At 34.6% G+C, this 27,217-nt stretch overlaps 1 protein-coding gene across 3 annotated transcripts in view; it reads left to right on the forward strand.

Annotated features, from left to right (window-relative positions):
* The first annotated feature begins 490 nt into the window (after positions 1-490).
* The window catches only part of LOC131076121 (sister chromatid cohesion protein PDS5 homolog D), an 83,316-nt gene continuing 56,589 nt past the window's right edge, over positions 491-27,217 (forward strand). Inside the window, exons 1-3 of one of the 3 annotated variants that reach the window (XM_058013176.2) lie at positions 491-1,076; positions 16,055-16,258; positions 16,405-16,586. In XM_058013176.2, coding sequence (XP_057869159.2) covers positions 972-1,076; positions 16,055-16,258; positions 16,405-16,586 — 491 coding nt within the window. In that variant the 5' untranslated portion in view covers positions 491-971. The remainder of the gene's footprint in view (positions 1,077-16,054; positions 16,259-16,404; positions 16,587-27,217) is intronic. The other 2 variants (XM_058013175.2, XM_058013174.2) reach the window with 2 other exon arrangements.

Genomic DNA, 27,217 nt, shown 5'->3' on the forward strand with positions numbered 1-27,217 from the left:
ATTAAAAGTAAAATGACAATCTTAAATTTTACTAGGAAGATAACACTTTAGCTGCCCAAGATAGGAAGTTTAGCTGCCCAAAATAGGAAGTGTATGAAACCCTTTCTTAATTAAAAGTTAAATGGTAATCTTAAATTTTATAATGACATTTTGATACATCTTTATAGTCCGAAGACATTAACCCTTTCTTAATTTAAAGTAAAATGACAATCTTAAATTTTAAAATCTGAAAATAAATGAAACTTTAATTTTTTCAATTTAATAACAAAAATTAAAGAATGTCCATTCTACCCATTTCACCTCTAACCTTATCTCTTAAAATATCAAGCTTAAATTTTTTTTATTTGAAAAAAAATTCTCCACCACCATTACTGTAAAATGGGTAAATCTTAAACTGGTTTGAAATTGAATAATCCTATTCTAAGGGTAAAATGGGATAATCTTAAAAATTTCCCTACAACTTTTCATTAAACCCTCAGCGCGAGAAAATAGGTAGCTACATCCTCCCCAAGATTTCGAATAGGAGGCCGGACTTCAAACTGGCCCCAAAATCACAACTTAGGAGGAACGGTGGAGTCCGCGCGGATCTGTAAGCCTCATTTAAAGTTGTTTCATTTCGTCGACCTGTAAGGATTTTTCTGTTCGCATAAGACGAGTAAGGTTGCTAGGAAAGGAAGAGACTGGAAACACAGCGTCCGTAGCTTCGCAGGAAAACAAACTGAAAGACAAAAAGAACGCTCAAATATGCTTTCTTATTTACCTACTTGCACATTTCTAGGCCGAGCCAGGGTTTAAGCCCACGAGGCAAAGAACAAGGAGTGAAATAATTTGTATTTGGCTTTGGCGGGCTTTGCATTCAATGAAGAGGGTAGAGTACTGGTACAGTTGTTGGTAGCTGGACTCGAACCCTAGACCTTTGGAGTTTTGTTTATTTTATAATTGCCGTGAAACCCTAGGCTTTAAAGGGGGCCATGGCGTTAATAAGCGAAAAAGATGTGGAGAAGAGGCTTTTCCAAGCAGGGAAAAAACTTGAGCACCCGCCTCAGTCGAAGGATGAACTACTCAGCATTTTAGAGGTAAGCTTTTCACTTGTAAAATGGAACCCCAGGTTTTGTCTTTTAATACCTGTACTCTTGCGTAGTGTTTTCTGTGTGCATATTTCGGGGAATTGAATCGCTAGGGTTATGTGTGGCCATTTATTTTGATTTTCTGGTGGGTATGTTTAATTCGAGCGAGGCTTCCTTTGTTTTGGGTTTTCCTCCTTAATGGAAAATTAGGGTTTAGGTATAGTGTTATGCTTAGAAATTGCATGGTTCAGTCTTCTTCTTGTTCCGGAATGACAGGTGGGAGCGGTTTAGTTTTTGTTCCCATTTTCTTGTTTGTTAAGTTTCACCCCTTCAACCACGGCGAAGCATTTATTTGAATTAGATTCTATGAACCCGGAGTATCTATTTTGTTAAACTCAACCAAGATTTGGGTCTCGATTTTTTCCTTGAGTTTGCTCATGAATATGGTACTTTTTCAAAATCCAACTCACTTGTGCTTTGGAGATTTGGACATGGCGCTCTGCCCAAAAAACCAAAATGATTTGCTTCTTGAGCTTATCTGAAACGATATGTTTTACTTGCTTTCATTATATTGAATTGGTCAGATCTCTGTGGCCGCTATCTTTTGTCAAAAATTAGTGTGCAGTTACCATCTTAGGTCTCAGGCATGCCTAATCAAATTCAAAATACAGATACGATTCAAATTCAGCTTGAACAGCCATCCTGAACTGGAGATCATGCTTATTAGGGTTTGAATGCGAGCTATTATTTTAAGTGTTTGAAACCAAGTGCTCCACCTTCTCACTCTGGATCACCCTGAAATGTAGATCATGCTTATTAGGGTTTGAATGTGAGATACTATTATAAGTGTTTAAAAAAAGTGCTCCAACTTCTCACTGGACTAATTAAGGTTTGTGTTTTGGTCAGTACTGAATGAAACGAAGAAAAAATTTGAGTTTGGAATTTTAACTATAGCTGTTATGCATGTCATAACTGAATTGCTTTGCTTCTTCACCCCAAAGTGATACTTATAAAATAGTGAAAGCGAAAAGTGGTTTTCAAAAATGTGTTCCACTCTATATATGTCCTTATTTACTGTATTTTATATATATATTTTTTTTGAAAAATGGAAAGTTATAGCGGTGCCACCTTTTTGGGTAGGGAATGCACACTAATATGAGACATTAATAGCATTCCATTTACATGGAATTGATATGGACAACTTAGAATGTAAATCAAACTTAATTACTTGGTTTTAAAATGGGAAATACCTCCCAAATTGAAAAATGTTGAAATATTTTGTAAAAATATTGTTGTTATTTCCTGCATTTATTCATAGAAGGAGAAACAAATGCAAGACATATATAAGGAATTTGTTCAATGTTGACAATGTATGATACCACTTTAGTTTTGGATTTTGGCTTGCTTATAGCAATTGCAATATTTTTTTTCTGGAAGCATCTGTTTAAGAAACTTATAAAAATAATAAATATATACATGTATGTAGCCTAAAAAATAAGTTATTGAGTACTCCCCTCGAGAGTATTGGTCCCATACACAAGTAGGCCGGGCTTTGGAGCAGCGACAAGACCGGCTTGAGATCATGGACAAGGAGCATCCCCACCACATGTGGGAAGAAAAAATTTAAAATGCATAAAAACAAATATAAAAAGCTTTTTCTAAATATTAAAGTATAAAGGAAAACCCTAAAAACCACCAAAAAAGTAAAATGCTTGTCTTATGTTTGATGTTTGACAAGCACAACCCTATTTACACAAACTCATTTTTGTTATGCCATTTTTGCAGTTTGAAAGATGTTTTTTTTTTCCTAGGAGAACAATCGCCAAGTGTCAAGGGGATGAAGATGCAAAATATAATAGTACATGATATTTTGTATCAAATGTGTTTGTAATTTTGTATATTTTTTTATTTATTTTGCGTATATACTATATAACTATACCTAGTTGTACCATATCCAAGAATTTTTTTTGTCATCCCAAAACCCCGTACTTGTGCTCAACCTTGTAACTAAAAACATAATTTCAGAGTACCATAAAGCATTTATATAAATAATTAAACAGCTATAAAATTGAAAAATACTTTGATGTCAAGTTTTTGAATGTTATTACTTAAGAAAATTTATGTTACAATTCACTTACAAGCGTCAACCGTCCTCGTCCTCCACAATGGACCAAATCCGAAGGGGATCCACGAGCCGTTATAATGGAGGGTGGACCTTGTCCAGGTCCCCATAGTTGGACAAAGTCCAAACCCACATACCGCCATATCCAAATAATATTGCACGTCTTCCCACAACTTGGCCTTAACCAATTTATGCATTAAAAATGTCACCATGCTTTTATCCTTTCAGGCATGGAGAAGCCAAGCCATGAAAAGTGAGGTTGTGTTGCTATTCACCCTATAGTGGTAAGAGTAGCCAAGGAAGGCATCGTCGAGGATGCTCTTAATTGCTTCCATTCTTGCAAGCTCTGGCATGTTGAAAACTTTCTTTGATCATTGCTTAGAAATCATTCCGTGGAAACTTATTTTCTTCTATGAGGAATTGAGACATATCATGTTATTTATATGCAATGATGGCTATGAGTAGGATTCATCAACTAATAAAGCCGTCCTTTGCCCATGCTCCCCTTGACAATTAATACTCCATTGCCTTAGGCATAAATGCAATGCTATCAGACATCCTTTCTTGCAATATAGACACTTAATTGTAAAGATTTAGTTCTACCAAATCTAGTCCATCAGCGTTGGCCTTCATGTCCACTTCCACTTTCAATAGCCTATTTGCCTCCATGTTTCTCTCATGATAGATGTGGGAGACTTCGAAATTATCCAAGTTGGTCAACTCGAGCTAATGGCGCCTAATTGCATTTATTGTGATTATGGATTCTTCTTCCAATTCCAGTTTTAGAAATCCCATTCAATTACACAATTGAATCCCATTCTAGGCTTTCAACAACTTGGCTTCATTACTTATTCCTATTAGCATCTTCCTAGCTTCGATTGCCAAAATCTTGACTTCCTCATCTTTGAGTATACATTTGGCATCGAATGACTGGGGGTCACCCCTAGCCACCTTGTCAAAGTGGACTTTGACCCACCCATTGTCAGGTGGTGTCTTATGCATATTTGCCTATGGGTTAGGCAACAAATCAATCTGCGAAGCCCCATAAATGGGCTAAAGAAGATTTAAGGTAGAATGCATGTAAAGTAGCTCCTTTACCTTTTTAATGCCAATTAGTTGCAGTTTATTGAGTGGATGAAGGAACATGTACCCCAATTCAATTCAAATGAAGATGAATTAGCAAACTATTAAGGCAAAGTTAGAGACTTAGAATTAAATTTTTTTAAATGAAACTTCAAACTTGAAAATAAATAGTTCTACCATAGCTTGAAAATAATTTGAAGTGTTTGAATGTTTGGACATGGAGGTAACTCCAATGTGAGCAATCTTCTTACACTTGTCACAAAGAGCATAAACACTTTAACGATTGGAGTACAAAATCTCATTTGTGACTACATCCTCCAAATTAGGATTAGGGAAGAGTCAAACTGCTAGCTTCTACCGTTCGTTGACTTCCACATCTTTGTATGGTGAAATCCTACCCTACAATGAAATGATCCTAATGTTGTAATATTTAGAGTCAATGCATAGATACATATTTCCCTTGAGATTTATGTTGAAATTCCTTCTCCAACTGGTTAGGTCCTCTTGTACTCTTATATGTAGTAGGATCTTCTTGATTTGTGATCCAAAATGGGGGCTTTTACCACAACTTAAGGAATAAATGGGGAAAAGGGGGCCTCATTATACAAGATTCTCTCCTTGTCGAAAGCTTGGCTTGTTTTGTTGGCAATTACATATGCACGATTCTACTATGTAATATGTTCTAACATTTTAGGTGTTGGCATTGCATCCTTCTTGCTTTAGTAGGCTTTGATTTCCTTTCTATGAATATTGCAGACATGGAATTTCACTTGATTTTATAAGCTTGTATGTTTAACACCCCCCCCTTTGCAAACCCAACCATATATCCATCACTTGGAACTTCTTGTATCATGTCAATATTTTCACAATGATGAGTTTGGCTTCATTTGGAGTAGGGCTGGTCCATAGCCAAAATTGGCTACCATTTAATATTTTAAACACGAAAGAATGAAACATAACAAGAGAGCTTGTAAATTAAAAAACCAAATAAAACCCAACGAACTTAAACTCCAATCCAATAATCTTCCTCCATGATTTCGTTGGTAGCAAATGAGTTATTACACACATGGTGTGGCAATTTGATTGCTTTGAAACTTTCAATGGACAATATTTAGCTCTATTTGTGCAATTACAAGCAAGCATTTAAGTTCAACAAGTGTATTTGGACTGTATAGTTTTGCTTTTAAAATGAGGTAAAATGAGTGTGTTTTTGTGTTTCAAAATCTTAGAGTTCAATTTTCAAAAAGAAAAAAAGAAAGAAAAAATTATCAAATTCCATTGCGTTTGTCTTGGGTTTGATGTGTATACTATAGAATTGCTCTAGATTCACTTGGGTTTGCAGCAAAGGATACTCGGATGAATTTGAGTCCCTTTTATAATCCCTTGGCCAAACCCACAAGACACTTGATGGAGTGTGAATCAAAGACCCACATTATTTTTGAGCAAACTAATAGCTTAGTTACCAATTACTCTCAAATTCGATAAAGTATAACAATGCATGATTTAAATGAAAAAGTGGGTGTTATTTAGAAACCCAAGGTTAAAAAGCAAAGGAGTTGTTGTCAAGGCCTGAGATGGTGAACAATTGTTTGGAATGGTTCAAACCGTTTGTGAAAGCTTTTCAATACCTAACTATTTGAAGCAAATGATGCTCTAAGGTCTTGTCAATTTGGTCTTTTAATGAGTGAAAATATTGCCTAGGATGTTTTTGCTTGTTTCCAACCCAAGTAATAGTGGATTTTTTATTTCCCACCTTTGTTGTGAGTTGGCCCCTGATTTTGCATATTAGACCTAACTTTTAGTTTATGTAGGACATTGGAGTTTGGATAATAGGGTTTTATTTTTTTATTTTTTTTTAAAACCTGAATTTGGTGTGGCTTTGGTATGATTATATGCTCAATATCAAATAGATAAAAGCTAGCTATAGTTCTCACAAGATATACAAAGTTAACCATATAATGTAATTGATAATTTAATGGCAAATGCTAAAGATAGCTAAAGAGGGTTTATACATATTCAACATACAATATAAGTTAGTGGTCAAACATGTATTTATCCATGTAATGTCAATACAAATTATCATATTTCTCTTTGTCAAGGGCATCTATCAATTGGTTCATTAGAATCACAAGTAGCACATAGATTGTAGTAGTCTTCTATCGACATCTTGTTGATTAAGACTAAGAAAAGTTGTGCAATATAGCGTCGTGGTTGAGATGCTTTGATGCTACATTTTAATGTCTTGTATTCTACATCCTTTTGTGGATAAGGTGTAGGCTAAAATTCACATATACCAACTCCTTTTTCTATTTCAACTAGTTGTTCCTAGCTAAGTGAATAAAGGAGTATGCAACCTAATTGCATTTGGTTGAAGAGGAACTCACAACTTATTGTGAGTTACAATGAAATCACTAAAAAATTGCTTTTTAATGAATTTATGAGTAATGATCTAAGTTATCGAGTTCTCCCCTTAAGGTTCAAGTCTTCTACACAATTAGACTAGGCTTGGGAGTAGATAAGCATACTTATAGGGAACTTAGGTTTGTAGGGATGCTCCTAGTTAGCTCCTAGGCGCTCCCAAATTCACTTGTTTGGAAACAAATCTAAAACATCAAAAAATGAATTTAATTTTTTTTTTAAACATCAAAACATAAAAAAATTCCAAAAAGCACATATAACCTAAAGCACGCCCCATATGTTTGTTGTTTGATAAAATGTCATGTCCCACATTTATAGTAGAAATAATTAATATAGTTTTTGCCATATAAAATAATATGTTAAAAACATATCAAAATTATATTATATCACATCAACATTAAAATAATATTATATATTATCAATTTACATTTTATATTGAATGATGTTATTATATTAACAATAAATAATATTATATTATCAATTTACATTTTATATTGAATGATTTTATTATATTAACAATACAGATTATATTATAATGGTGCTTTGTATTAAAACTTATATTATTTCTGTTAACCAATTAACCCCTATATTTACCAAGGCCCAATAACCATTCTTTAAAGGGTGGTTTGAACTTTGAATAGTTCCAAATCGGGTTTTATATGAAGCGATGCTCTTCTTGAAAAGAGCCGTCAGAAATAGAGGGACAGCAACTCTTCAAAAAGGGGGGTGCTGCCTATTAGGAGACCATCGTGGCTCTTCACCACATGGGGAGGTAGGATAAATACCCCCCCGGTGCAAATGGGAATACACGAAGGGAACAAGAAAGTCAGTCTGCCAGCAGGGATAAAGACAGGTAAGTTCAGTGTCAGGTACGTATAAGCATGAGTTAGCATTAGAGTATAGATCAGCCAGTATGATATACATATTTAAATTCAGATCTGTGCATCAATGAATATAAATTAAGATGTTCTTAATCAAGTCAGTGACAGTTAATATCATATTAAGTTAAGAAGGTAAATTTTATCTATTTATTCAAACAGCATTAAAATAACAGTATTGCCAGGCATAACATATAAATATATATCTGCACCTAATCTCAGGAATACATAATACAATCAGATTCAGGTTACGTGAATTATGGTAATACTGTAAATTCTTATAATATAAGGAACAACAAACTGATTATAATGAAATAATGACAATAAGTGGTTTATGTTGATACAAAGTAACACTAACAGGAAACTTTGATGATAATCCAATAAACAGCACTGTTGAAATGTAATATAAAATGATAATTATGTCAGATGTAATTGATTATCATAATGTGATGGATTGAATAAATATAATAAATGGTTCATTGTAAAAGAGGGTCTCTCTTTTAAGTACGCCACTCCATAGTGGATGCCTAACACCTGCCACTGGGAGCCAAGAGGGATGAAGCATCTGCTCTTGGGCTTAAGAGAGAAGGTGGTTGTGATGAGGGGGAACGACGATAGAACACCTTGCTGGGTACGCCACTCCATGATGGATGCCTAGCACCTGCCATATGGAGCCAAGGGGGATATGGTATCTGCCCTTGGGCCTAGGAGGAATGGTTTCTTGGACACCCTATCCAACTAGCCTACCCTAATGGGCTAAGGACATTGATTTGGTAACTGACTTTCAATCTGACTTTATATAATAAACTGATTATACCCAACAAATTGTAATTCTAAACAGTAACTAATATAGCAGAATTGATATCATTTAATATAATTTCATTGGTATATGTTTCAGTTTTACAAGTATTATTTCATGTGTTCTCTAATCTTTGTTGCAAGAAGCCAGCATACAAAGATACATCCATAAAACTTAATTATCATCTTTTAGATTTGGGCAAATTTAGGTTAAATTAAAGTGTAACTAATTAGGGGACATTACATAAAACACAACGTAATTTCACACAAATTCATTATTGTTATGCCATTTTTGAATTTTGAAAGTTTGAAGGAGAATGATTGCAAGTGCCAAGGGGATGAAGATTCAAAATATAATATTATATGCTTATTTGTATCAAATGTATTTACAATTTTGTATATTTTTAAATTTTTTTGCACTTATATTTATATTATATTGTCGTACCTATTCATTTAGCACCCCAAAAAATTGTCATATTGGTGCACCAAAACCTCATACCTGACCCCATAGTAGAACCAACAACTTAGAAATTAAATTATAATTTTTTTAAGATCAAAGGATGTGAAACAAAATTACGAGTTAAATGATTAAACATATATGCATGCAAAGAACTTTGATGACAAGAGGTTGTCGGCAAATAAATCCTTGTTCATGGATACTTCAACATGTATGAGTGTTCTACTTGTACTTGACTTAAAAAAGGCAAAGGCAATGATCTATTTCCAAATTCAACCACAACTATGTTTCCAATAGCTGGAGCAAGGAAGGTCTAGTGAATTCTATTTTGTATACATCACTAAATTCAATCTTTGTATGATGGCACCCTAATGGGCACGGTCAAAGCAAAAGCAAGGAGATGCAATGAGTCAGTTACTTGTTTCAAAGCTTGGTAATAATTCTTTTTCACTTCCATGAAAAATGTTTTCGGAGGGTCTCCCTTCTTAGCTAAATTTATGCCATATGTTTGTTGATCAAACATGGCTGATCCAAATCAATGAATTTGATGATACTTGTGATGGTCTTAATGAAATTCAGCATATTATTTACTTGAGTTCACTAATCATTGCCTAGGGATAGTGCTTTGACATTGTGGGCCATCTCTATACACTCCAAAGGTTGTTGATTACTACGACACACAATTCCTCTTGCACCTTCACAAGTTGTTTAAAGATGATTGAGTTTGAGGCAATTTGAGTCCCAACAACTTAATATTGTGTTAACAAACTTAAACAAACAAATTATCAAATTGTTTTATTGCAATGGTGCACAATGCCTCTTGCACATTCACAAATTGTTTAAGGATGATTGTGTTTGAGGTGAATTGAGTATTTTAGCTTAATAGGGTGATTAAAAATTTCAACAAATTAAACAAAAATTCAATTTAAGACATTGATAATGTAAAACAAAAAAAGAAAATAAAACTACAACTTTTAGTATTGAAGTAAAGGGAAAAATATTGACATTCAATTGCTTTAAATTTGAGGAACTAAAGATGCTTATGACATACAAGGCATTGAGTCTCAGTAATTCAATATAGTGTTTGCAAAAAATAGACAAGTTATAACATAGATAATGTAAAATAAAAATAAAAGTTAAACTCAAGTAAACAAAAAATAAAAATATTGACATTTCAAAAAGTTACCTTTTAACTCCTTTATATCTTAGTAGGACTTAAGGATGGCTTATGACATATGATGTGAATCTCACTAGCCTTACTATAAAGTTGTTTTATGCATGTGATTTGTGTGCTTGACATTTGCATCATCAGGATGATGAGTGATGGCACATGCTGCTCATAATATATATTCTCATATCTTACCTCAATGAAACAAACTTGACAGTGCTGTAATTTTGATGTTGTATGTCATGATTTGGATAATATTCTAGGTTGCCACCACCTGTATAAAGGTGGGGAGAGACCTCAATGTGGTCAAGACCAAGAGATCAAGGGATCTTTAAGATTGATGGAGAAAAGAGAATGAAGAAGAAGATTACGAGAGGTAGTTGAAGAGGCTCAAGTAGGGCAAATCTAATGTTAAAGTTCATTTTGAAGTGGAAGTCAGAGCTAGAGTTTGAGCGTGAGTTTAGGAAAATTTGATATGAAAATATTTAACCAGTGTTACAAGACTTGGAGTCACCTTGGACTCAACAAGATTATTTTTGATTTGAACTCAAACTCCGTGTGTAGACCTGGCAAATTGAAATACCCAAGAAATTCATAGTTTTGAAAGGATTTAAAACTTGTTTCATGAAACATTTAATAAATAAACCTCAAAGATAGATACACTAACCTCATCAAATAGAAGCTACTTTGATCTCACACACAAGTATACATCAATCACATAATTAACACAAATTTTAGTTGAAGGAAATAACATATTGAGATATAAAATAATTTTTGTCAAATGTATACAAAACTCCTGGAATATGAAATCCATGTCATCAAAACAAATATCAAAATCAAACATATATGTCTATGGCTCAGAGTAGTCTGCATTACTCATCTGAACATCACGACAGGTCATGTGTTGCCATCTAAGATGGGTCCTAGATGATGATGAAGCCATGATATTTGCTTGTGTCTTAATGATTGGTGTGCATATTCAAGTGAGGAATTTATTATTAAAGTTTTCTTGAAGCTTTCAAGATTGCATGTTGTGTTGTCAAGCTCATCAATAAAGAGGAACGTTTAGGTAAAAAGATAAATGGTTATGTTCTAGTTTGACCTTAGCTAGGATACTAATAGATAGGATTGTTCTATGAGTTGTCTGTGTAGGACAAGATTGATACATTTTTTGCATTATGAAAATTGCATATCTTGTCAAGTATGACTTAATGTGTATTCAACTATACAATGACTATAGCATGCCAACATTGCTTATGATGGTCCTTGTATCTTTACAAGTTGTCCAATGTATGAAACAAGATAATTTTTTATTGTGGCTTTGACTGTGAAGATGCAAAGATTTGCAAGAGGGGATATGTATTTTGTAGTTTTTATCATCTTGATTCATTAATGATGTATTACTTAATAAGATTTAATAGTTTGATGGGGGTTTGGGGGCAACACCCCTCTTTAGGTTCGGGGGTAGTGCCCTTGGCAGCATACTTGTTATTATATAGGGCAGGGTCAAGAGGCAGAGCCTCTGCCACAAAGCCCAAATTAATACCTTTTAAACCACATAGACCTTCATGTGCACACCATTTTCATATTTATTCCTAGATGGGCATGTCATATGCCAAACAAACATTGAAAGTTTGTATTTTTTTTAAAGTAATAGAAATGGTGAGTTTACCTTGCTTGACTTGCCTAGAATTGGTGGGTTTGGTGAGTACTTGGCAGTTGAGTATCTTAGACTTGCTAAGGGTCACTTGCCTCAAGACTCGCTAAGTTTAGGTGAGTCTTGTATTATTGCATTAAACCCATTAATTATTGCAAATAACCACAAAGGAATAGTGATTACAAATGGCAAGACATTTTCCTTACCAAGTGAATAATGGGTTGATCTTTTTGATCAAGTTCGATATGAAAAAGAATTAATAAACTCCTTCATAGATGGAGAAAGCGTAGTAGCGAGATCAACCTCTGAAGCATAGAAAAGTTGTTAATTGAAGAAATAAATTGAGCCAAAAATCTCATGGGTAAGGGTGTTTAAAAGAGAACCTAGAGAACTTGAAGGTTGAACAAGTGCATGGAATGTTGAAGTTACATGAAGAGTAGAGGATTCTCATGTGGCTGAAACCTAAGTCACCAGGTTCGAATTCGGCAACAATAAAATTCAGGGATGAAGTTCAGGAAGGGTAAAAAATTCGACATTAAATTCGCCTATATAAATTTGAATGTTTTAAATATATAAATAATCAATTCATTAAATTGTCAAAATAATTTAACATTTTAAATATATTTGAAATAAAATGATCAAATTTATTATTTATTCAAATAAATTAATATTATATTAAATTTAAAAATTAATATATTAACTTAAAATTATTAAAAATAAAACAATATTATGAGTTTTCTAATACATCATAATAAATTTAGAAAAACATTGTAATATAAAATGTATGTTAAATTTTAAACTTTTAAATTTATTAATATATAAATAAAAATTATTTAAAATATGCAAGCTTAAAATATGTTTATTATTTAATATGTTCGAGTATACGAGAAAACTCTGTGTCGAAGGCATTTTTCCAGTGTTCCACGGCCGTTGGGGATGGGGGGACGCAGGGATGGGCTTCGGGCATGGAGGACAAAGGGAAAAAGTTGCGAGGACGGGTTTCAGAGATCGGGGGGGGACTTGGGACTTGGGACTTGGGCCTTGGGAAGGGGAAACACGTTTCTGTGGAACACTGCATTTTTTGCTGTGGTATTCATCATATACGCGTACCTTGCAAACACGACATTGTTCACGATGCCCATTCCTTTGCAAATGGGCATTAAAATAATTGCAAGATTCTAGCCGAAAGAGGGTTCTTGTTGCTCATGGCTTTAAAAAATTGCTGCACTCCCCACTCGCTGATGGAGGATCCTTCGGCCACTGTGGAGGTAGCGAGGACTGCCCCGGGTTCGTTCGTCGATAACAGTCTGTTCCCCTCATACTTTGACCTACTGACGACCTTGGCTCTGTTCCGTACAAATTTTTTGCCGAATTAGAACAATTTTTAAATATTTTATTGAAATTCACCAAATTTCGAATTTGATGCATGAAGTTCGGCGAATGCGGTGACTTAGGCTGAAACTATGAGGGTAGCATCAAAACTTTTGAATCAAAACCTCTTGAGAAGTAGGTACTAGGCACTGGGTTGAATTGAACTAAACCATGTTGGCTTTGCCATCAAACCCTAGTCTAAAAGGGCAAAAGTTGAAAAGTGTATAGGCAATTGATCATATAATCCCATAAGGCATTGTAATACTTTTGAGGCAATTAGGGCAACAAATGGCCAAGATGATAGAGCATATTTGCTAGCCTTTTTCAGCTACCCTAAGATTCTAGATGTAATATGACAACTAAGTTCGCCCAATTATACAATGCTGACAATGTGATGATGGCAATGTTTTGCACTATATGACCATAGAAACTAGAACAAAATGGAATTATTGTGCGAATGGTGTGGACATTGACATGATTGATGTAGAAAGGCATAATGAAGTATTTGCCATTACTTGAGCTCAAACAAATAAGTTGTGTACTCAAAACATGTACAAAAAACATTACATGACGCAGTTGCTAAGGTGGAGCATCCTATGGATAATGAACTTTGCCACTCAAAAGCAAATGCAAGTACTGTAACAAATCAATTGCATACCAAAAAATTTATTGCAAGACAAGTATGAATATACTTCTAGAAAACACTTGGAATTCACTACAAAGCATTTGTGAATCCTAAAATCCTATGACCCAATTAAAATTTGGAGATAATGAAGACCCCAAAACCAAACCTCCATTGTTAGGAGATCAAGTGATCAAGCATATTTTTTTGACGACCAACATGTCAAAAAAACCAGCGGTGGTGTACATTGAGATCCTTGGAAGAAATCTCACAAATACAATTGTTGATGGCGGGTCTAGTGTGAATGTACTTCTAGTAGACACTTGAAGAAGTCTCGGCAAGTTAATCACTTGGGTCCTTGCTATTCAACTATTGGGTGTCGATCCATAGGGAATCAAGGTGTTAGAAGTTTTAATGGCCTAGAGGGTACTTATTAGAAGCCAAACAATTTTATTGAAGTTTGTGGTCATTCTCATTATGAAAAAAACATGTGATGCATTGTTGGGTCGGGGTTCGCTAGTAGTAGTCAAAGTTGATGACAATTGGACAAAGAACACTCTCCATTGAAAACAAGGGTAGGAAGTATATAATTGATTTGAAGAACTAGGTAGTAAGTGAGGATGTAGCTTTCTAGATTTGTTAAATTCAAAATTTGAAGAATAGTGGAAAGAGAAGCATGATTAGGGTCCCAATAGAGCCAAACATTGAAGGGATTTTGTAGTCGAGATGAGACAAATTTTCTTTGTGGTCTGTTTCCCTGGCAAATGGATGACAATGAAGTATCTCAGTCAAATTGTAATTTTATTGAATCTATGGAGACCAATGAAGAGGAACAAGTGTTGTCTGTTATCTGTAGTACAAGATTAGGAAAAGTTGGCAGTTTTGGTTCTATCAGAGGCACTTGATTTCTTTGGAGATTCAAAAATTGAAAAAATTATAATTTAAAAAAAAAATTAATTTGGAGGCTAAGGGTACTTGTGGTTCTAATGAATGATGCAAAGTACTATTCTTTTGTTGTATATTTCAGCCTGACATTGAAGTTAACTTAGATTGTGGTCGTAATGAATGATGCAAAGTACTATACTTTTGTTGCATATTTCAGCCTGATATTGAATTTAACTTAGAACAAACTTCACAAGAAATTTATGGAAAAAGAAAAAATAACATACAGTGGGTTAGACATAAAAATAATGATGGAACATAGAAGTAGATCCCACAGGTAAAAGATGTATAAATAAAGGGAAAAACAGCATTAGCGTGTGTTCAAAAGAAAGTAGAATTGAATCAAAGACAAACGAGTATGACACTCTTAAGTAGGAAATAAGCAACATCGTATGATCCTTATTTATCATTCAACACTTTGTCTCTGTACAACTCTTACTATCTTTGTTTGTTGTATGATTAATGGTCTCCATAGTAGGGCCTCTCGCTGGTCATGCTGTTGACCCTTTCCTACAGTACAATCATCCTCTACAGTCTCTTGATTTTGCCTCACCAGTTTCTGTTGCTCTTGTCATAAAGTCTGCTGTTGTACATCCTGCTGCCGAGTTGTTGCATCTCCACCTTACAACTAGTACTATATTCCACTCAATTGCTGCAATATGATCATCCTTTGCTGCCGTATGCAGCCCTCATCATTTTGCATCTGCTGTACAGTCTGGTCAGTTGCACTCATCTTCTTTTCTGTACAACCCTAATGGAATGCTGAAGTACGACCCTTATCGAATGCTGAAATAATAGATGTGGGGTGGGGGACAAAATCCACAAAGAGCAAGTTTTGATGAAGATAGGGAGGATAGGATACAAATTCTATTAAAAGTGTATGTTAAGTCTTGGAAGGGAGGAGTCCTTGGTGCCAGCTTCTATCATCAGAAGGGACTGGCACACAATCTAGTAATTCTCATTGGGGTGCAGAGGGTTGGTGGGGCCAAGCATGGTGGTGCAAGGAAGAAGAAAAACTCTCTTTGTAGAATCTCTCTTAACATCCAAGATTGGTGAATCTCATTTGGCAGTGAAGAAACTTAAAAGGGGAAATCAAGTATTTATTTTGGTTTTTAATTTACAACTATTTATGAATTGCCAAATATAAAAGCATTGCAGTGCTTCTAGTTTGACTATTTCTGTAAAATACATAGAGTAAGAAATTTAAAAAAATCACAAAGAAGTGATTGAAGTTCTGGTACAAGCAAAGCTACAATCTCTAATCATTTGCAATAATCAAAGATGGTGTGGAGGCAAATCTCTTAGCAAATGCAATATGATAATTACCTAATGTGTTAGGCAATCATATTTTATGTTGTTAAATTGTTGTACATTTTTGTCTACGGGTGCATGTTGTAAAGGATACTTTTCTTCATTTGAATTAAAAATGATATATTTTTGGATAATGTTTTTTGGTTCTGTTAAATGTCAGGAAGTGGAGAATTGCTTATCTATGGTTGAACAGTCACCTTCTGAGACAATGCAACTTGCTGTTGCTCCATCAGTTACTTCTTTGGTAAAACCAGAGCTTCTGAGACACCAAGACAAAGATGTGAGGCTTGTGGTTATTACTTGTATTAGTGAAATTACAAGAATAACAGCACCTGAAGCTCCATACAGTGATGACACAATGAGGGTACATTTCTGTCCATGCAGACTGCAGTCCTGTAACTGTTCATTTTATGTCTGTAATGTATGGTGTAATATTTATAATAGAATGCTTATTTTTGGATTTTTTAGTTGAGTCAGATGTTTTTTAATACCATTTCAATCTTTCCCCAGGAGATATTTCAGCTTATTGTTGGAAGTTTTCAAGGTCTAGATGAGATTAAAAGTCCTTCATTTGCACGGAGGGTCACAATTCTAGAAACTGTTGCAAAAGTCAGATCATGTGTTGTGATGCTGGACCTTGAATGTGATGATCTCATTCTTGAAATGTTTCGACATTTCTTTGCAACTGCCAGGTGAGAACTTTCTTGTTCTTCTGTGAGACATTGGAGAAAGGACATTTCTACCATATATATATATATGGTTAAAACTTAATATGTACTACTTCACTTCTTTGCTTATATTTTTTTGGGATCCTATGTTTTCTGTTTATTGTTTCATGTAGACGATATTGGGTATGGTCTTTTGTATTATCTTGTGATTATCTGCTAGAACAACAATTTTTCATAATTCTGTGCATTGAACAACAATTTCTGATTTTATCAATCAATGTATATAAGGGTTGAATATTCTAGTTGATTATCCACGCTAATTAGAGATCAAATTACTGATAGAACAAGTTTTTGTTGTGTCCATATAGTTTTCCTTTGTCCCTTTCAATCCAAGTGCACTGGATAACCTTTCATCTTTTATGAACTTTTGCTTCTTGCTTGCCTTCATGTGAGACCCCCAATACATTTGTAATCCTATTTTTACACACAATGTTACCTAGGAGAGAAGTGACTTAACCAAGTGTATTGTCTCACCCTAGATGGACTACAACCTACAACAACATTACAGCGATGGTGTACAACACACCTTTGCCATCATTCCCTACCTGTTGTATACATTATTAAGTGGTCAAAATTAAACAAAAGACCTACATGGCCAAATCATAGGTTTTTTTGTTGATCTCAGGTACAAAACATACCAGAATCAGAATCAGAAACAACTCTATTGTGGGTGCAAGCAAGGTTGCAAGGTTTGGTTTTTTGACACCAAGATGTTTCCACAAACAATAGATCATTTCCGCATGTTTCCATGGATGAAATGATGATTCTGGACCAATTTTGGAGACATTTGACTTTTAAAAAGCAAAAAAATCTAAAGAATAAAAAATGCTCCATCGATGTTCAAAGTTTTCATCATTTATTTTATGTCGCCAGAGGGTTGTAGAAAACAATGCCAAATTTTGTGAAAAGTTGTAGGGAATGTGTCTAATCAAAATTCAAATCGATGAACACCATTAACCTATGTGTGGCATTTCTAGGTGCCTTTATCATCGTTTTTATTTGTTTTAATGGCTTTTTTGTTTCATTTCAACCTGCGAAAAATGAAACCCTAGTTCGCCCATTTTTTCTTTTCTTCAGCCTTCAACCTGTAAAAACATTAAAAACAAAACTATGAAAAATAAAAACTTCGAAACTTACATTATTATTAAAAAAAGAAAACCCATAGAACTTAAATGTAGACCTAATGTATTCTACTTTTTTAAAATTTAATATTATTATCTGTTTATTAAAAATTTAAATGTTTCGTAACTTACATTTAATAATAATTAATAATTATTATTAACTAATAATTTCTATATATAATGTTTCATTGTCTTATATAAATTTTATTATTTATACAATGTGAATACTATAAATTTAAAATTTAAAATATAATAATAGTATGATTAAAATTTTAACTCACATATGGATACAAAAACGTTTGGCAATAGAAACTAGAAGCATTTAATTTGACATGTTTGTGACACTTAAATGCATGAAAAACAAAAAATCATTTTATTATTAATTTTCTTTTAATTATATTACAAGATCAATACGTTAATATTCTTAATTAATATATATAAAAACAAAATATATTTCTACATTGTTTTAAATATAATATAATAAAATAGTAGTATAATAATAGATTTTAAATAATAATATTAATGATGAGGTTTTTTCTAAGGATAAGGACAAATATAAAATAAAAATATAATTATAGGATAATTTAATAATAATCTACTTTACCCGAGGACACGTCCCCGGTTTTTTTTTTCAGGTGTCTCTGTCTTGGGGACAGGGGACTCCTAGGGCACGTCCACATAAATTCGGTAATTTTATACCCTAGGATTGTTAATCAAATTTATATCCTTTAATTATGCCCTAGATTGTAATCAGATTTGTAGCATTTTAGTAAATCATAATTCAGTAAAATCAGAAATGAAGGAAATAAACAAGAGACAAACACAAATACCATCTTAGCTTATATATTCTCTTGATAGCACAAGTACAATACTTAGCTTCCTTGACAAATCTGAATCCTTCTTGAATGACAGATCTGCACTTCTAATCTCTGCACCAAAATTGTCTTTGTCCTCTAGAACTAATTCGCATAAGTCTGGTCAACTTTGCACCCTCCAAGAGTAAGTTCGCACTTTTCAGGCAGAGCTAATTCGCTGAAAAGAAGATGAGTGAAATTGATTTGCAAAGTGTCTTTTATTTATATGCATCTTTAACTTTTATTTTGCAAGTCGGCCTCTTTCATTTTGGCGCCAATGTTTGTTATTGTGGCGTGGGGTTTTAGGATAGGGCTGGGCTTAACCTTGGGGCACGTTACCCTTTAGGATAGGGCCCAGTCCTAAGTGGGTTGGGATGCTGCCTTAAGACAATTCGAACCCATACATTATCCTAGTTACAAACAACACTCCCTCTTAACTAGGGAAGAAGAGAATACATAATCTGAACCTTTAGAGTTCCATCTAGCACACAAGCATAGAATGGATCTAGCACACAAGCATAGAATTACATCTTCCACCTAGCACACAAGCATAGGATGGTTCTAGCACACAAGCATAGAAAGTGTAATATACAAGTGGGACTTTACATAATTACAATTATCCATCTAGCACACAAGCATAGATTGGACATAATTCATTCTTGCACACAACCAAAGAATGATTCAAAGTGCTGCAGATAGAGTCACTGAGATTGAAGCTCCCTCTCAATCAGGGTTCTGTTTTCCACAACACCAAGTTTGTCTCTGAAGTATTCGAACTTCACTTTGGATAAAGGTTTGGTAAGGATGTCCGCAATCTGTTCATCTGTGCCAATGTACTTTAGATGAATGGCGCCTCTTTGCACCATGTCCCGAATGAAATGATAGTGTGTTTCCACATGTTTGGACCGATCATGGAATACGGGATTTATTGACATCTTTATACAGCTTTGATTATCACAATGAATGGTGGTAGAACCACTAGCTTGACCAAATAATCCAACAAGGAGCTTGCGAAGCCACATTGCTTCTCTGGATGCAACAGATGCGGCAATGTACTCAGCTTCTGCAGTGCTTAGTGCTACCGAAGATTGCTTTCTACATGCCCAAGAGATCACTGCAGAGCCCAAGTTGAAGTAGATACCTGAAGTACTTTTCCTGTCCTTGACACTTCCTGCCCAATCTGAATTTGATTAGCCTTCCAAGAGGATTGAGGTATTAAGTGAATACTTCAGCCCATAACCAATCGTGCCACACAGGTATCTTAGAATGTGCTTGGCAACAACTAGGTGAACAAGTTTAGGTAAGCTCACGAACTGGCTGAGAGCATTCACAGCATAACAGATATCTGGCCTAGTATTGACTAGGTACATCAGGGAACCAATCAACTGCTTTTACTCAGATGGATCTGCAAAATCAGAGTTAGCTGCAGAAACACTTAACTTCTTTAAGTTAGATTCCATAGGAGTATGCATAGGTTTACAATCTATCATTCTAAATCTTTTCAAAATATCAATAGTATATTTTCCTTGACTTAGAAAAATTTCATTGGATCTTTGCCATACTTCTAACCCTAGGAAGTAATGCATCAGACCTAAATCCTTCATTTCAAATTCTGAGGCTAATTCCTTCTTACATCTTATGATTAATTTACTTTCACCAGTGAGAAATAAATCATCCACATACAAAACTAAAATAAGCATCTCATCATTATAAACTTTCAAGTAAATGTTAGCATCAACATCATTCTTGCAAAATCCTAAGCTTAGTAAGTACTTATCAATTCTTTCATACCAAGCACGAGGAGCCTGTTTGAGCCCATATAAAGCTTTCTTTAACCTGCAAACATGAGAATCTCTTTTATGGATTACATAACCTTTTGGTTGCTCAATATAGACTTCCTCATCAATGACACCATTGAGGAAGGCTGTTTTAATGTCCATTTTATGCAGCTCCCAACCTTTGGCTGCAACAATAGCTATTATAGATCTAATAGAGGTATATCTAGCAACAGGGGCAAAAGTTTCTTCATAATCTATTCCTTCCTTTTGAGAGAAACCACGAGCTACAAACCTAGCTTTATATTTTTCAATACTACCATCAGCATTATGTTTAATTTTAAACAACCATTTAGAGGAGACAACAGACTTACCTTTGGGTCTGGGTACAATGTCCCTGACATTATTCTTGATGATAGACCCATACTCTTCATCCATGGCTAATTTCCAAGCATGATGGGACATAGCTTCTTCGACATTGTGAGGTTCAGACTCAATGATATTGCACATCACAGAAATGTAGTTGGCGTGATTTTGGAATCTCTTGCTATCTCTAAAGGTTCCTCTGGGAGCAGCAAATCCTTTAGCATCTTGAATCGTGTTTCTAACCCAAAGTGGTCTCTTCTTGCAGACCACAATATCCTGAGGTATATCGGTAGAGTGCATAGGCTCTGATGGGTCATTCTGAACTTCCTGATCTGGAAGGTCAGTAGACTCCTCCTGTATCTCAAGGTTAGCATCAACTATTGAATCTTGATTTTAAATCACCATATCATTATTGCTGGATAATGAACCTTTAGATCTTTTGAAAGCAATATCTTCTTCAAAAGTTACATCTCTACTTACCTCAACATACCTTTGACCTGGAATGTAGATCCTGAAGGCTTTGGAAGATTCGCTGTATCCCACTAAGATGCCTTTCTTTCCAGATGGATCTAACTTGGTTCGTTTTTCTTTAAGCACATGAACATACATCGGGCTCCTGAATATCCTTAGGTGACTGATGTCAGGTGTGATTCTTGTAAAGGCTTCTTCAGGAGTCACATTCTTTAGGGCGCGATGAGGACATCTATTTTGAATATAAATTGTTGTTTTGGATGCTTCCGCCCATAGAAAAGGTTGCAGGTCTTGATTATGGATCATGGCTCTTGCAGCTTCAACAATGGTCTTGTTCTTTTTTTGAGCAACTCCATTTTGCTGAGGATTGTAGGGAACGCAAAACTCCCTCTTAATTCCTGCTTTAACACGAAAGTCATAGAAACTACCTGAGGTGTATTCACCTCCATTGTCAGACCTCAAACATTTAATTCGATTTCCTGTAGTATTTTCAACTAAGGCTTTGAATTCTTTAAATCTGTTTAGGACTTCTTCGGACTCTTTAGATTTAAGAAAATAGATCCATGTTTTCCTAGAGAAATCATCTATGAAGATAACATAATATAGGAAACCGCTAGGACATAGTACAGACATAGGGCCACATAAATCTGAATGAATAAGTTTTAACCTTTCTTTAGCCCTACTATCGCTTTTATGAAAATGATTCTTTACATTCTTACCCATTGCACAACCTTTACAAGCATCATCATGAGATAAACTGAGTTTAGGCATACCTTTAACCATTTTACCGAGAGTGGGAAGAGCTTGAAAGTGTAGATGTCCCAGTCTTATATGCCATAGCTCGCATGATTCAGGGGTCTCATGAATGAGAGCTTGAATTGGATTAGTTGCAAGCTTATATACACTATCACATCTATTTCCAATAATACGAGCAGATTTGAAATTAGATTTCTTAGGCCAAGCGAGTACTTTCCCTTCAGAAAATGCTATTTGCAAACCCTTATCTTCTAAGGTAGAAATGGAAATAAGATTTCTTTTAATATCGAGTACAAAGAGAATATCACAGAGTTGTAAGGAAATACCAGAATCTAGTTTTAAAGAGGTAGTACCGGAACCTTTTACCGAGTATCGAGCATCATCACCGATTACTACATGAAGGTTGGTGTCCTTTTCAATCAGATCTGAGAGATGCTCACGAAAACCTGAGATGTGTCTGGAGGCACCACTGTCAAGTATCCACGTATTGCTATCCGTAGGAACATTGTTGGATAGAGTAGAGATAAGAAGATAATCTTCACTTTGTTCGGCAACTTCATTTAAGTTGACTTCCCTTTCGTTTGGATCATTCTGACAATCTCTGGCATAGTGACCATACTTATCACATCTGAAGCAATGAATGTGAGAGGAATCTCGACTTCTTCCTTGGATCATAGGAGGAGGATCTCAAATCTTTGCTTCTCTTTTCTTTCTTCCAATGTCCACCTTTCCTAGATTTAGCTAAGAGAACATTATTATCTTTGTGAGAGTTCTTGAGTTTTCCTCTTACCTCAATTCGAGATTCCTCTTCGATGCAATCAGATTGAAGATGGTCAAAGTTGGGATGATCAGCTCTTCCATTCATCAGGTAGACCATTTAAAGCAATCATAACAAGATCTTTATCCAAGATTTGGCAATCAAGAGTGCTTAGCTTGTCCTTTAGTTCATTGATCTTCATGAAGTAGGCTATGATTGAGTCTTCTTCTTTCATTTTCATGTGAAGAAGCTGCTGTCTTAGAGCAAGTGCCCTGCTGAGGTTGTTGACTTCATACATCCCTTCCAAGTGTTTGATCATTTCCCTGGCAGACACAAACTTTGATATGACAGTGACAAGATGATTCTTGACGGACTCAATTATGATCCTCCTAGCCTTGAGGGAATCTTTCTTGAACTGTTTCAGCTCTTCAGCATCTTCTGGAGGAGACAGCCTTTCTTCTTCAACAAATTTCAGCAGATCATTCTCTTCAAGGATCAATAGAATACAGACCTTCCAAGCAGCAAAATCAATGGCTCCCTCAAGTCTATCTTCAGCCTTCAAACCTGATATTTTAATCTGAAAACAACCAGCAGCTATATGCAACAAATGATTTACTAAAATCAGAAGTTAGTGATATCTTGGCTCTGATACCATGTAATTTTATACCCTAGGATTGTTAATCAGATTTATATCTTTTAATTAAGCCCTAGATTGTAATCAGATTTGTAGCATTTTAGGAAATCATAATTCAGTAAAATCAGAAATGAAGGAAATAAACAAGAGACAAACACAAATACCCTGGGAAAACCTCCAAGGAGGAAAAATCCAGCATTAAAGACCCTCAGGTCAGATTATATATTCTCTTGATAGCACAAGTACAATACTTAGCTTCCTTGACATATCTGAATCCTTCTTGAATGACAGATCTGCACTTCTAATCTCTGCACCAAAATTGTCTTTGCCCTCTAGAACTAATTCGCATAAGTCTGGTCAACTTTGCACCCTCCAAGAATAAGTTCGCACTTTTCAGGCAGAGCTAATTCGCTGAAAAGAAGATGAGTGAAATTGATTTGCAAAGTGTCTTTTATTTATATGCATCTTTAACTTTTATTTTGCAAGTCGGCTTCTTTCATTTTGGCGCCAATGTTTGTTATTGTGGTGTGGGGTTTTAGGATAGGGCTGGGCTTAACCTTGGGGCACGTTACCCTTTAGAATAGGGCCTAGTCCTAAGTGGGTTCGGATTTTGCCTTAAGGCAATCTGAACCCATACATTATCCTAGTTACAAACAACAAATTCTGCATATTGACAGTGAATTTTAACAATGAATTCTACAATGAATTCTATAAGCAATTTGATGTTGACTCAATTTACTCCTAGGGGACATCCCCATAAATTCTGCATATTGACAGTGAATTTTAACAATTAATTCTATAAGCAATTTGACATTGACTCAATTTAATACAAATTTGACATAAGAACTTTTTTAGTTCTTATACGTAAGGTTTTATAATGTATATGTGCATGCTTTATCCATGTTTTCATATGAATATTTTAAATTTCCCTATTTTTATATAGCCGTCCCCAAGCTGTTCCCAAAATAGGCAAAAAAAATCACCGTCCTGGAAATTGCTATCCTTGTCCCCTAGTTACAAGTGCAGTTGCTGTTGCACCAAAAGATCGACCTCTTAATGCCCACTACAACCTTTAGACTTATAGAATCCATAGGAGGCGGTTAAACCATGTCACAAACCCGAGCCTTGTGCTGCACAACACAAAGAGACCAATGGCGCACGCCTTGCAACAATCCCCCTCGCCCAAGCAAGGGGTTTGAACCTGTGACCAAGCTCTGATACCACTAGTTACAAGTGCGGTTGCTGTTCCTCCAAAAGATCTACCTCTTAATGCCTGATACAACCACTAGACTTATAGAATCCACAAGAGGCGGTTAAGCCATGTCACAAACTCGAGTGCTGTGCTGCACAACACAAGGAGACCAAGGGAGCACACCTTGCAACACCCCTGCCGTCCCCATCCCGGAAACTCGGGGTAACCTAGATAATAATAATAATAATGTAGTTTTAATAGATTTCCCCTATCCCCGTCTCGGAAACTTGGGGTAACATAGATAATAATAATAATAATAATAATAATGATAATGCAGTCCTAATAGATTTCCCCCATCCCCTGTCGTCCCCGTCTCAAAAAATCAGGGTAACGTAGATAATAATAATAATAATAATAATAATAATATAGTCTTAATAGATTTTTTGCTTTGGTCAAGAATTCAATTAAAATATGAAAATATATAATATAATAATAATAACTTGGTACTAAAAGTTTTTATTGCTTTTGTAAAGAGTTTAATGGAAATGTAAAAATATAGCAACAAGAATATATTAAAACATAATAATATAATTATATCTTAATAATAATTTGATATTAATTACAATATCATAATATAATAATAATTTAATATTTATGTTTTTGGGCTTCTGGGTTTATTTTTGTCTCGAAGATGGTTGGTTTCTCATTGGTTCAGGTCTGCTTCTTTTGTAAATTTTGCTTCTTTGTGTACTTGGTTGTCTTATCTGGGTTCTTGGTTTGAGGGTTGAGACTTTTCCCCTCCATTCTTTTGGCTTATTGGTCCTCTTTGTCTGTCAATAACTTGTAATTAACTATTTAAATTAATATAAGTTCAGACTTCTGGGCTTTTAATATATTAAAAAAGAAGATTTAATATTAATTTCATTATAATGACATAATAATTTTTTAAAGTGGAATAATGAACAAATATAATATCTTTCGGCATATTTTACACCTATATTCCTCGAAAAATACCTATGCTAGTAATATGTGATTAAAATTTTAAATACTAACTGTAAATGTTATTATTATATTCATTTTTAATACTATTAATTTATTAATCATAATTACACTTATTTATTTATTTATTTTTTTTAAAATAATGCCTGGTAAACATTTTAACGGGACCGGTGACGCTGGCATGACACGCCCTCTGGCTCCACGTGAATCACTTTTGACCTGGAGCTATGAACTGGTGAGGCCACACTCGGGGGAACCTCATCCCCACACTTCACTTGTTCAAACCCGCGAGCAAAACGACCCAGCGAAGACACAAGGCTTGCGAGCACAATGGCCCAGTAGGGGTTTGAACAAGTGTTTTAACCGCAACACTACATGTCCAAAGACATAATTACACTTTTATTAATATTTATATTATTAATCTATTAAATTACATTATTAAAATTTAATTGTATGAATATAATAGATATACTTTTATAAATAATAATGATACTAATATCAATACTAAATACTTTTATGTGATTTAAATTTTTAATGGTTTTGTTTAGCATATGTATTGATATATGACATTGTAAACATATTTCTATTTTTAGGTATATATATATAATTAGTTCTATTTTTGTATGAACATACCCAACCCCCCGAAAAAAATTGCCATCTTGGAGTATTGTACCCATTCCCATACCCGATTTGGCAACTTAGCAAAAAACAAGTTACCCATTAGAGGGACAAATCCCCATAGCTATTTTACACCATGAAAACTTATTCATGCACACATGCCTAGTTGGAAAATCTGGAACATTCTTCAATGCATCAACTTTTTCCATCAACTCTCTCCTATCCTCAACCATGTCACAGACAAAATAATTTTGAACATCTATGTGCTTTGTCCTAGCATGGAAAGTAGGATACTTAGCCAAACAGAGTCTACTTTGATCAACTTGACAGTCTTGTGTAAAAAATCAATATCAGAATGTAACCTTTAAAACCGAATTGCTTGTTTGTAAACATGTATTGTTGCCATATACTCTACTTCTGTAGTTGACCGAGCAACAACTACTTGTCTTATACTCATCCAACTAGTAGCTCCAGCAAATAGAGAAAAAAACATTGATACTATTAGATCTCCTGCTAACCACATCTGCTACCAAGTCTATGTCAACAAATCCCCGTGTATCCACCTTTTTGTCCATATCAGGTTGCCTGCTGTAACAAATAGAGAAATCTGAAGTCCCATGAAGACATCTGAAGACCTGCCAAGGTGATAATAGTTGAAACTTGCTTAAAACTCTCATTGCTTAGGCAATATTGCATCTTGTGCTTCTATTGCAATTGCACATTGAACATTACACATGTATTCAGTAACATCTTGTGATTTAGGACATTGTTTGAAATGGAATATTAATAGGCTAACAAATTAGTGTACTGAATCTTATGCTAAATAGAATCAATGTACTTTCTTTGACTTAACCAAAGCTTCTTGTTTATCTTGTCCATTCTTGTTTCTATGCCCAAATAAATTTTGTAGCCCCTAAATCCTTCATATTGGATTGCATAGAAAGTTTGGTTTTCAGTTCTTTAATCATGTCCTTATTGTTTTCAATGAACCAATATTGTCAACATAAAGAACAAAAATAACAAAGTGATCATCAACTTGCTTATAATAGATA

The sequence above is a fragment of the Cryptomeria japonica genome, chromosome 10 (assembly GCF_030272615.1).
Source record: "Cryptomeria japonica chromosome 10, Sugi_1.0, whole genome shotgun sequence".
Taxonomy (NCBI): domain Eukaryota; kingdom Viridiplantae; phylum Streptophyta; class Pinopsida; order Cupressales; family Cupressaceae; genus Cryptomeria; species Cryptomeria japonica.